At 38.6% G+C, this 13,277-nt stretch overlaps 1 protein-coding gene across 7 annotated transcripts in view; it reads right to left on the reverse strand.

Moving 5' to 3' along the window:
- Window positions 1–13,277, reverse strand: part of SIK3 (SIK family kinase 3) — a 307,559-nt gene that overhangs the window by 83,328 nt on the left and 210,954 nt on the right. For all 7 annotated transcript variants that reach the window (XM_045204075.3, XM_053925710.2, XM_053925708.2 and 4 more), the window contains exon 4: window positions 12,935–13,096. In XM_045204075.3, the coding sequence (XP_045060010.2) occupies window positions 12,935–13,096 (162 nt within the window). The remainder of the gene's footprint in view (window positions 1–12,934; window positions 13,097–13,277) is intronic.

The raw sequence follows: 13,277 nt of genomic DNA on the forward strand, positions 1-13,277 counted from the left end.
CACTATTATTAGTTCACTCTTAAAAATGGGTCTTACGAAGTCCTCGGTGTTTAGCAATCACTTCAACCCCTGACTGAAATTCCTGCTAGGAGCTAATAGAGAAGTAATGCCAAAACCCACTGGCTCATAGCCTGAGCATTTATACACAAGAGTACATTCCTTCGTTGGGGGAGGGAGGAATGGAATCAAGTAATCAGTGTATTTGATGGTTTGGAGGGGAGGTATTTGGTTTAGTTTAAGAAAACAGGGGAGGTCAGATTGGAGGAGGGGAGAGGGTAATATTCATGAAATTGAAAGAATGTAACTACCTTTTTGGAAAGGTATGGCGAGAAGTATTATACTACTATTTTATTGCAGCTGTTGCTTTTATATGGTATATGTGGCTGCTCCGTATCCACCACTTAATGTTAGCAATCTCCTGACCCTCTCCAACATCCAACACCCAAGCGCTATATATAGTTAGTTAGGTGTGTGATTGTATCCTGTGTGCCTCAAACACAAACACACACACACACACACACACACACATATAGTGCTTGGGCCAAATGTAATTTCAACTCCTTAACAGTTAAGGAGTAGTTACATTTATACAGTCCTAAAATTATTTTGGCTCTTTGAAGGCAACTGCGAGGCTGATGTGGCCCCTGGTGAAAATGAGTTTGACACCCCTGCTCTAGACCATGATAAATCAAAGTCCCCTTAAATTCTCAATAGAAATTGAAAATAACAAATAGAAATATAGTATACAGGTAAAATAACAATAGTTTCCAAATTAAAAATTAATACTTATAGTCTTAAGACATGGTCTGCTTACCAAAAAGTAAGCAGAAGCCTACTTTTGGATCAAAGAAGGTATGATTATTATATATGAAGCTCTCACCCAGAAATTAAAAGTAGGTAAGAAGACAGAGCCTCTTAGGTTAAAGCTAATAAAATAAACATAACTCAAATGAGAGCAAACACTGAAAAGTAATCTATTTAAAAGGTAACATGTAAATGTGATAATAGGAGTAGGCACTCCCTAAGTCTTTGAGGGATCATTAACATGTTCTTAGCACAAGGTGAACTAGACACATATGGTGTCTGGGGACACACATGCCCCATGGAACAGTTAGTCCTGTGGGGGAGGCGCACAGGATACAATCACACACCCAACTATATAATTACAAGCATCAAATGAGTGTTAGGGAAGTTCAGGAGCAACTGGTATAGAATAGAGAAGAGGGGCTTTCCTGAAGAAGAGTCTACCAAGAGTTAGAGGATTTCTCAGTCAAGATTATATTTGGGCTAGAATGTAAAGAAACTATAAGCTACTTAATTGTACAAAGAGCCAGTATTTTCCAACTGTTTTGACTCAAAACCTTCTTTCAAAGGAGTGTTTTATCTTAATAACCTCTCAAAAAAGAAATTTTTAAAATAATTTTATTTCTGCATGATTTATGGTAAAGATATAACTTTAAGATTTTATTTTACATTAGTATATTAAAGACTGAATTAAAAGTGTTATATTTTTTAAGAAAAATTTATTTTCCCCACTTTATAAGTGACTAATTTATTTAAATTATGTAAGAAAAAGTATTAATCTAAAATTGATATGTTTAGTTTGTGAGCCACATATATATTAAGATTATAATATCTAAAATAGCCAAAAAACTTTTCATAACATGGTATTTGGAATGCTTGCTTTTTTAAATTAAAAAAATATATCTCTGTGTAAAGAACTCACACGACTCGACTCTAAGAAGACAAGCAACTCAATTAAAAAATGGGCGAAGGACTTGAACAGACACTTCTCCAAGGAGGACATAGAGAGGGTCCAGAGACATATGAAAAGATGTTCAGCATCACTAGCCATCAGAGAGATGCAAATTAAAACCACAATGAGATACCATTTCACACTGGTCAGAATGGCCATCATAAACAAATCAACAAACATCAAGTGTTGGAGAGGTCATGGAGAAAAGGTCATTGCTGGAAATGCAGACTGGTGCAGCCACTGTGAAAAACAGTATGGAATTCCCTCAGAAAACTAAAATTGGAACTGCCTTTTGACCTGGCAATTCCACTGCTAGGATTATATCCTAAGAACCCTGAAACACAGTCCAAAAGAACCTATGCACCCCAATGTTCATAGCAGCACAATTTACAATAGCCAAGTGTTGGAAGCAACCTAAGTGCCCATCAGTAAATAAATGGATAAAAAAAACTGGGGTACCTTTACCCAGTGGAATTCTACTCAGCAGAGAGAAAGAAGGAGCTTGTACCCTTTACGACAGCTTGGATGGAATTGGAGAGCATTATGCTAAGTGAAATAAGCCAGGCGGTGAGGGACAAATACCATGTGATCTCACCTTTATCTGGAACCCAATCAACAAGACAAACAAGCAAGCAAAATATAATCAAAAGACATTAAAACTGGTAACAAGCTGGCAGTAACCAGAAGGGAGAGGGGAGGGGATAATGGGGGAAAAGGGTGAAGGATTTACAGGAACAACTATAAAGGACACATGGACAATAACAAGGGGGGGGAGATGGAAACAGGGGAGGGAGGTGGGGAAGGCTGGGGTGTGGGGAAGGGTGGGGGGAAAAGGTAGAAAACTGTACTTGAAGCACAATAAAAATCAAAAGTATTTAAAAAATAAAATAAAAAATGTTTATTTGAATTATTTTCAAATGTATGGACAAGTTTACTTTGCAAATATTACACTGTATGTATAATATATACTAATTAGACAGACTTCATTCCCAATATATCAAACTGGACTTTATATGTATGTGGGAACTTAAGTGAGAAAAGGCTGAGAAGCAATGCTCCTGTATGGTAGCATAGCTACTGCAAGCAATGTCCTAGAAATAGAAAATTGTTCTTGATCCTAGCAAGGTACAATCGCTTTTCAAGATGAATAAGATCTCCCTTATAACCTAGAATCATGAATAGCAATAAATCTGTTCATTTGAATTTTAACTTTACATTTTTTTCATACAAAATAAGTCAACTATGAAGTGCCTTTTGAACGAAGGTATGTTAAATTTTCATGGGTAAAATTAGTCTTAGGAATAGAATTTTAAAAAGAATTTTACAAATTTTACTCTTCCAAGGCTCAACAGAGATTAAATTTGCTTAGCACCTTCTAATTGAAGGTCATATACCATTTCAGGGTAAGAACACATATTGAGGCATTATGATTCCTAGACTCTATTATGACCTGAATTCAGGAAAGTCACATGATTTCTGTAGGTCTCAATTTATTGACCTGTCAACCAGGTGCACTGAGTGATTACCTAAATGAAAGTTGTGGTGATCATGGCATAAAATTTGGGACTGATACGGCAAATACTGTATAACTACTTTCTGTGACCAGTCAGACATTCTCAATCACTACACTGTGGAAGAGTTCCCAGAAACCCGAGGTTTCCAGCTTTTTTCCCCCCTATACAATTGTATCTCATTATAGTCATACTGGTGGTCTAAAGACAAAATATTTTATAGTTTCTCACTTTGAAAAAATGAAATAGTCTAAAACACAGGTGTCAAACTCATTTTCACCGGGGGCCACATCAGCCTCGCGGTTGCCTGCAAAGGGACGAATGTAATTTCAACTCCTTAACAGTTAAGGAGTAGTTACATTTCTACAGTCCTAAAATTATTTCAGCTCTTTGAAGGCAACCACGAGGCTGATATGGCCCCCTGGTGAAAATGAGTTTGACACCCCTGGTCTATAATTTCTAGATCTCACTACATTAATGTCAAAAATTTTCATGTGTAGATTGCAAACTATATATACTCTAGAAATTCTTTCCAAAATATTGCCTTTGCTGTAGTTGCACTTCAGATCTTTGCTGTCTACTGATTGCCAACTAAAACAATAATACCAGACTGGAAACTATCTCATGGAGACCATTCTGGGAATCGACATTTAAAGAGAAAAGTTTCCATCTTCCTTAGGTTGAAGAAAAAGTTTCCACAATTTTCCAAACATTCTCATAACATCTTAGTATTTCAAATAACTTTGCTTTAGGAAGTAAGACAGCTACTGTATATGTTTTTCTTAAGCAATCTTTAAAATATAGAAATTTCTCTACTTAATCTTTGGGAACAAGAATGAAAATTACTTTTGAATAGCATGCATGAACAATTAAAAACAAGACAACACCATTTTTTTTTGATAGCTTAATATTCCATAAATAAAAAAGTCTGATTTCTCTATCTCTAAACATATCTTCAGAAGTTCTTCTCTCTTTCCCTCTTCCCACCCTGTCCGCATCCATCTCTCTCCCCCCTGAACCCCCTTCTCCCGCTGTTGCCCTTTTCTTCCTTTCCAGGTCTACTACCACACACCCTCATGCAGGATTTTACCATTTCACAACCTTTTAACTGATCTTCCTATTGCCTTTCTGTACCTTCCCCCATTCCCATCATTTCTTCTTGTCTACCTTGTATCTGATTTATTTAAGCCTGGTATTTAAATAATTCTACAACCTAGAATGGATATATACCTCTCCTGCCTCCTCAGGCATCACTCACCTACTTAAGCTTCCCTTCCGGCCATGCTGTTTTACCTTTTCTGCAAATATGTCATATGCATTCTACTGCTGTCCATGCTTCTCCAACTCAGCTTCCCACTGTAATCAAAATAAAACCCCAAATTCTCACCATGTGCATAAGGACCCACATAAACTGGCTCTGGCTGGCTATCTCACTCTACCTTCTTCCACTCCTCCCCCTTATTTATTATCTCCAGCCATCCTAACCTTTCTCCAACCATCTCAAATATAATAAATTCATCTCTATCAGGCCCTTACATTGCTCTTCCTTCTGTCTGAAAGGCTCTATCTGGGTGAAAAATGTCTTTCCTACAAGTGATTCTATCACTTTACTCAGTTTTATCATTTTCACACCCCTAAGAGAGCTTATTTGTTGATGTGTTTACTGTCTATCTCCCCCCATCAGAATGTTAGTTCCATGGAACTATTTGATCTGCTGCTGTATCCCCAGTGCCTCTATCGGTATTTGCACAAAGCAGATGCTTTAACATTTGGTGACTGACTAATCCTACTGGAATTCTCTCCTTTGCATCTATACCTTAAAGAATCCTACTCATCCTTTAAAACTCACCTGCAATGTTATGTCCTCAAGAGGCTGTTTATGTCCTTATCACCAATGTCTAAGGTTCAGATCAATTAAGTTACCCGAGCACCTGCTATAACAGGTATGTGCTAGGTAGTAGTGGTAAAACAATCAGCAAGATATGGTTATAGTCCCTGTGGCATTTACAATCTAATGGAATTTTATAAACTGAAGTGATTTCTGCATCCTCTAAACTCCTGTGGTAATTAGACTGTGCAATTAATGTGATAATGAATCATGGTGTGCCTTGTAGCATTTCTTTTATCATATCAAACCATAATTTGGTAGCTGGTGAACATGCTGTCACCTGGGAATGCAGACTACATTATGCTGAGAGAGCCATTTGTAACTCCCCAGTCCTTCATCTGCTCCTCTGTGGATCCTCACACATTTGAGGCATGAAAGTAAAAGGCTAGAGACCAAGAATCCAAGAGTTGAACTCTACATGCAAAGACAATTACATGAGTGCCCTTTATTTAAAAAAAAAAAAAAAAAAAACATTCGAAATTTTGGAAACTCAAAGGTATGTATTTTGATAACTCTAATGTTTTCTGAAGAAGCTGTATCTGCATGCCAAATATGACAAAATTAAATGATATATGTGAAAATACTTTGCAAAGTACTTTATATATGTAGAACATGATTTCAGTGTTATTTAACTTTTCAAAGGTCTGAGCATTTGCTGCCCAGATAGACTAAATTTTTGAGGGTAGGAGTAATGTCTTACTCTTCTTTATTTTCTTCCATGATGCTTGAGCAAAGAAACTTTACCTTTCAGAAATGCAATTTTTTATTCTGAAAATGATCAATGCCTATTCTGGATTACTAATGCTAGAAACATCTTTTAAATAATTCTACAGAAGACAGGTTTGCTACTGCAATTAAGAAGGATTTTTTTATTCTAAACACAGAAAGAAAACAAAGTTATTTACCTGCTTTATTCTCTCTAAAAATAGCAATGGAACAAAGATTCATATATAAGAATTCAAGCACAACTCCTCTTAAACCATAGAATGATCTTGGATTTTTTATTTTATAATTTATTGATTACGATACTATAGTTGCTCCAATTTTGTTATCCCCTTTGTCCCCCTCCTCTCTGCACCCCCACCCTCCAGCATTCCCCCCACTACTTAGTTCATGTCCATTGACTGTATATATAAGTTCTTTAGCTTCCACATTTCCTATACTATTCTTAATCTTCCCCTGTCTATTTTGTGCTTACCTATTATGTTCTTATTCCCTGTTCCTTTTCCCCCCATTCTCTCCTCTCCCCCTCCCCACTAATAATCCTCCATGTGATCTCCATTTCCGTGATTCTATTCCTATTCTAGTTGTTTGCTTAGCTCTAGTTGTTTTTGTTCTTTAGGTTCAGTTGTTGATAGTTGTGAGTTTGTTGTCATTTTACTGTTCATATTGTTGATCATCTTTTATTTCTTAGATAAGTCCCTTTAATATTTCATAATAGTAAGGGCTTGGTGACGATGAATTCCTTTAACTTGACCTTATCTGGGAAGCACTTAATCTGCCCTTCCATTCTAAATGATAGCTTTGCTGGATACAGTAATCTTGGATGTAGGTCCTTGCCTTTCCTGACTTCAAATACTTCTTTCCAGTCCCTTCTTGCCTGTAAGGTTTCTTTTGAGAAATCGGCTGATAGCCTTATGGGCAGTCCTTTATAGGTAACTGTCTCCTTTACTCTTGCTGCTTTTAAGATTCTCTCCTTATCTTTAATCCTGGGTAACTGATTATGATGTGTCTTGGTGTGTTCCTGCTTGGGTCTAATTTCTTTGGGACTCCCTGGGCTTCCTGGAAGTCTATTTCCTTTGCCAGATTGGGGAAGTTTTCCTTCATCATTTGTTCAAATAAGTTTTCAATACCTTGCTCTTCCTCTTCTCCTTCTGGCACCCCTATGATTCTGATGTTGGAATGTTTAAAGTTGTCCTGAAGGTTCCTAAGCCTCTCCTCATTTTTTTGAATTCTTGTTTCTTCATTCTGTTCCAGTTGGATATTTATTTCTTCATTTTGTTTCAAATCCTTGTTTTGAGTCCCCGTTTCCTTCCCTTCAGTGTTGGTTCCCTGTATATTTTCCTTTATTTCACTTTGTATAGCCTTCATTTCTTCCTTCATTTTGCGACTGAGCTCAATCATTTCTGTGAGCATCCTGATTACAAGTGTTTTGAACTCTGCATCAGATAGGTTGTCTATCTCCTTGTTGTTTAGTTCTTTTTCTGGAGTTGTGATCTGTTCTTTCATTTGGGCCATGCTTCTTTCTCTTGGCACACCTGTTATGTTGTAAGGGATGGAGTCTTAGGTATTCACCAGGGCAGAGCAACCCTTTTGCTATGATGTGGCCCTGTCTGTGGGGGAGGGGTCAGAGAAGGAACACTGCCACTTGCTGGCTCTGCTCTAGCCCCTTTCCATCACTTCCCACAAGCGGATTTTGGCCTTTCAGATGCTGATTTGCAAATGGGTAGGTTTGTGTACATTCTAGAACCCTGTGCGCCTCTCCCACAGACTCTCCTTGAGTTTCTCCTACTGCCACAACTCACACAGATTTTTACATCCAGAGGTTTTGAGTCTTTAGTTGCCCATGCTGAAACCCTGGATTCTGTGGTCTGTCTTGCTTCCCAGTGGTTCTTCCCAGCTTATCGGCCAACGAATGTGGGACCAACTGGTCCAGCAGCCACCTCCTTGGCTGTGCGTCCTCTCCACCTCGGCTGCCATCTCTGCCCCTCCTACTAGTCAGGATGAGTGTTTCTTTAACTCCCTGGTTGTCAGACTTCCAGGAAGTTTGAATATCTGGCAGTTCTGGTTGTTTTGTTGTTAAATTTGTTGTTCTCCTTCTTTTGGTTGTGCGAGGAAGTGAAGCATTACTACCTATGTCTCCATTGTGGCTAGAACCCCTGGGCTACTTTCTCCAAACTCCTGGCATATCAGTACATGAGCAGATCCACCTGATCTTGGATTTTTTAATACTTGTAACTGAAGTTTACTTCTCATGTCCAGAAAACACATATTCTCTTGAAGAGAGATTTTAATAGTATCAAGTATTAAATGTAATCTGCCACATTAAATCATACAAAAATAAAAATAAATTAATAAAACACAAGCATTCCCAGAAGTACTTACTGATCTTCTACACTTGAACAGGATGCCTAATCTTTTCATCCAAACCACTCAGATAAACACTGACATAAGGAAAAGATGAATTCCTTAAATTTCCTAATCTGAATTCTTATTAATTTCAAATTTTCTACTATAACATACATAATGATGATTTTTAAAAATGAAGTGCTTAAGACTAATAATATTTTAAATAAAACAAAAGACCTCTTCTTGCGTATGTGTTTCTTTCATAGGTAGTAGTTCCTTTTTGTTGAGATTTACAGTAATTCATTAGTAAGCTCACTGACAAGATCAGAGATCTGAAAGTTATTTTTAGCTTTTAGAATAAAAAGTTGATTTCACTACTTATCTAACCTTATCCTGCCAGAACCATCCAACCTAACTCTCCAAAATCAGTCTTGCTGCAGTCAGCTTCAATTAAAATGTGTCTTCCACTGGTCCATTAAGTTCAAAGAAGACCTGGCAGATGACAATAAGAATTCCAATACAGGTGTAAGAAAGGAAGTTCAGGCAATGACTTAAAAACTTAATAATGGGGGAGAACCAAGATGGCTGCATAGGTAGACAAACTGCGCCTCCTCCCACAACCAGAACTGACAGAAAATCGAACGGCAAGGAAGTCCGACACCAAGGAAATAAAAAATAAACATTCATCCAGACCAGTAGGAGGGGCAGAGAAGGGCAGCCGGGGAGGAGAGGACTCGAGTTGCCGTGGTGGGACTGAGACTGGCGGAGTGTGGGACGAACGGGGCAGGCAGTCTGACCACTAGCAGACCCTGTGGCCCCACATTCGCGCACAGATAAACCGAGAGGGCCGGACTCAGAGTGGTGGAGAATGGGGCAGGCAGAGCAGCGGGTAGTACCCCACGGCCCCACACTCCGCACAGATAAACTGGGACAAACGGCGGGGAGCGAAGCAGACCACGCAACCCAGGGCTCCAGTGAGGGGAAATAAAGCCTCAAACCTCTGATTGAAAACACCCGTGGGGGTTGGGGCAGCAGCAGGAGAGACTCACAGCCTCACAGGAGAGGTCGTTGCAGAGACCCACAGGGGCCTAGGGTGTGCACAAGCCCACCCACTCAGGAGCCAGCACCAGAGGGGCCCAATTTGATTGTGGGTAGCAGAGGGAGTGACTGAAATCTGGTGGAGAGTGGAGCGGGCGCCATTGCTCCCTCTCGGCCCCTCCCCCACATACCTCGTCACAGCGCAGAGACCAGGGTTACCCACCCCTGTGAACAACTAAGGCCCCGCCACTTAAAGTAACAGAAGCGCCAAGACAAAAAAAAAAAATGGCCCAAATGACAGAATACTTCAAAGCTCCAGAAAAAATACAGCTAAGCGAGGAAGACATAGCCAACCTATCGGATGCACAGTTCAAAACACTGGTTATCAAGATGCTCACAGAATTGGTTGAATTTGTTCGAAAACTAGATGAAAACATGAAGGCTGTACTAAGAGAAACAAACGAAAATGTACAGGGAACCAATAGTGATGGGAAGGAAACTGGGACGCAAATCCACACTGTGGACCAGAAGGAAGAAAGAAACATCCAACCAGAAAAGAATGAAGAAACAAGAATTCGGAAAAATGAGGAGAAACTTAGGAACCTCCAGGACATCTTGAAACATCCCAACATCCGAATTATAGGGGTGCCAGAAGGAGAAGAGGAAGAACAAAAATTGAAAACTTATCTGAACAAATAATGAAGGAGAACTTCCCCAGTCTGGCAAAGGAAATAGACTTCCAGGAAGTCCAGGAAGCTCAGAGAGTCCCAAAGAAGCTGGACCCAAGGAGGAACACGCCAAAGCACATCATAATTACATCACCTAAGATTAAACAGGAGAGAATCTTAGAAGCAGCAAGAGAAAAGGAGACAGTTACCTACAAAGGAGTTCCCATAAGACTGTCAGCTGATTTCTCCAAAGAGACCTTACAGGCAAGAAGGGGCTGGCAAGAAGTATTCCAAGTCATGAAAGGCAAGGGCCTACATCCAAGATTACTGTATCCAGCAAAGCTATCATTTAGAATGGAAGGGCAGATAAAGTGCTTCTCAGGTAAGGTCAAGTTAAAGGAGTTCATCATCACCAAGCCCTTATTATATGAAATGTTAAAGGGAGTTACCTAAGAAAAAGAAGATAAAAAATACGAACAGTAAAATTGACAGCAAACTCACAGTTATTAACGACCACACCTAAAACAAAAACAAGAGCAAACTGGGCAGACAACTAGAACAGGAACAGAACCATAGAGATGGAGATCACATGGAGGGTTGTCAATAGGGGAGTGGGAGGGGGAGAGGGGGCAAAAGGTACAGAGAACAAGTAGCATAAATGATAGGTGGAAAATAGACAGGGGGAGGGTAAGAATAGTGTAGGAAATGTAGAAGCCAAAGAACTTATAAGTATGACCTATGGACATGAACTATAGGGGGGGAATGTGGGAGGGAGTGGGTGGGCAGGATGGAGTGGAGTGAGGGGGGGTAATGGGACAACTGTAATAGCATAATCAATAAATATATTAAAAAAATAAATAAAAACTTGATAATGGTGGCATGTAGCAAAGAATGCATAAGCAAAGACAATGTTAGATATTACAGCACGGCACAAAACTAGAGCTATTCATTTATTTTTTGCTTTTCTCTAAAAACAAATAATCAAAATACAGACTTTGGATTAATGAATTTAAAAATCTTGCCAAAGTATGTGTTAATAAAGAGTGAGCCCAAGGCTGGCTGCCAGCACCCCTAGAAGTCTGTAACTATACACCAGCAGGTAGAAACTTATTGTGACCTCATGGGTTTGTTTTAACTATTAACAAAGAAAAGCACTGAAAAATCTCCTTACCCAAATATTTGTCTGTAGAATTTCTAATTTCAATTATCACTGACCAGTGTTTTTACATTTGCTTTCTCAATACAAAAATTAAAAGCTATACAAATTTCCTGAATCAAATTAAAAAGATTCTAAATCCAAAATCAAGAACCAAGAAAGCATTAAAAAATCCTTAACTTTTAGTCATTGGGGGTAGAACAAAACTGCAGAAGAAACAGAAGGCTTTCTTTTAACTTACTACCCTAATCAACAGTCCAAAGTACCCACTCATAACATCTGTAGTAGGGTAACAGCAAAGACATATATGTCCTAATCCATGGATCTTGTGAATGAATGTGTTCCCAATGTAGTAAAAGGGACTTCTGCAGACATATCAGGTTGAGGATTTTGAGATAGGGAGAAACCCCTGGATTATTCAGGAGGGCCCAATGTAATCATGAGAGACCTCCCAAGAGAAAAGTAGAAAGATATTAGGAGTGGGAGGTGTGACACTGGAAGCAAGAGGTGGAGAGATATGAGAAAGAGCTAAAGCCAAGGAATGCAGAAGCCACTAAGAGCTGAAAAATCAAAAAGATGGATTCTCCAGAACCTCCAGAATGAACAAGTTCACTAATACCTTTATTTTAGCCTCTTAAGGCTCATTTCAGATTTCTGACCTTCAGAACTGTAAGATAATAAATTTGTGTTGTTTCAAGCCATTAAGTTTGTGGTAATTTGTTATAGCAACAATAGGAAATTACAACAAACAATTACAAAAAATGGTTTGAGATTGCCAGCCTGTTCATGCTCCCCACTTCTGTGGGAACTGCTAACATTTACAGAGTTGTGGGGAATACAAACAGACAGAAAAGCAAAGAAAAAACGTGATTTTATGGAAGATAAGAAAGAATCAATTCCTACACTATATACTGAGCAAGTGCAGGGCTCAAAGAGCTTAGAACTCTGTGAGTTTTAAATAAGAGTGCACCCATCAGCCTGACTTAGATAAAATAAAAAGCGAACATAATGTTCCAAGGGTGTAAAAGTAGAGCCTGGAAAGGGAACAGACTTTTCTACACAAAAGAAACTGAGCAAAGGATCACCAGCCTGCAAAGGTACATGTAGGTACTTTGATCTGTAATATAGCATAAACTGAACTCTCACTTCCTACCCGATTAAAGAGGGAAATCTTCCGAATTGCCTTTCAGTTGGCTTTTTAAGGCGATCATATTCTAGCTATATAACTTGAGTACTCTATATGAGACTCCCTCCATTGTTATCTGGGAGATGGGAGACATGTAATGCAATGCTAAAATCCATCAGAAAACAAAAATGGTCTCTTTTCTTGAAATGACACCTTTTTTAATTTTGTTTTCTTTTTTAATTTGTATTCTTGACACTATTACAGATGTCCCCATTTCCCCCCTCTAAAAATGGTTAATTTTTCATATTTATAGTTTCTATATTATCTGCAGTCACTTCCTAAATTATCATAAAAACTGAAGTCTTTAGAATAAGCATGCTCTCCATTAGCAGTGAAATAAATCAACCTTCTCAAGTGAAGCTGAGAGGATATACAATTTTGGCAGGTTTCTTACTACTTTTTCTATATTTTATTCCTTATCAGTTAAAAGGGACCTGTCAACCAAAATAAAACTTTAAATATCACCCCTTTCCTTCTTTCCTCCCAGCCAATAACATAAGTGTATTTTGAAAATTTATTATTTTCAAGCAACATACACAAAAACCCTTTATTTTGACAATATTTTTTTTCCTGAGTAGATGGAAATAGACAATCCCTTGCCCTAAGAACCTTGAAGGAAATGCTCCTTCATTCTTATTTCACACCCTCAACACACCTCTCACCTGCTATTTTGATATTCAGATTGGCATCCAGAAGCAAATTTTCAGCTTTTAGGTCACGATGAACAATGTTCCGACAGTGACAAAAAAAGACAGCTGCGACGATCTGTTTGAACTTCCGACGGGCCTCCTTTTCTGCCATTCTACCATGAGCCACCAGGTGGTCTGTGATGAAGAACACAGTTCTCATTTTAGACACTAGTATAATTCCAAATGGTAGATGTAAGGAGGGATACAAGAGGTCCACCAAATGAATTAGTTAAAACAAGTGAAAAAAAAAAAATAGAAAACAACACAGTTACAGTCCTGGTTTGTATCTATAAAAATTCACTAGCAATCAGTGCCC

The sequence above is a fragment of the Desmodus rotundus genome, chromosome 5 (genome assembly GCF_022682495.2).
Source record: "Desmodus rotundus isolate HL8 chromosome 5, HLdesRot8A.1, whole genome shotgun sequence".
NCBI lineage: Eukaryota > Metazoa > Chordata > Mammalia > Chiroptera > Phyllostomidae > Desmodus > Desmodus rotundus.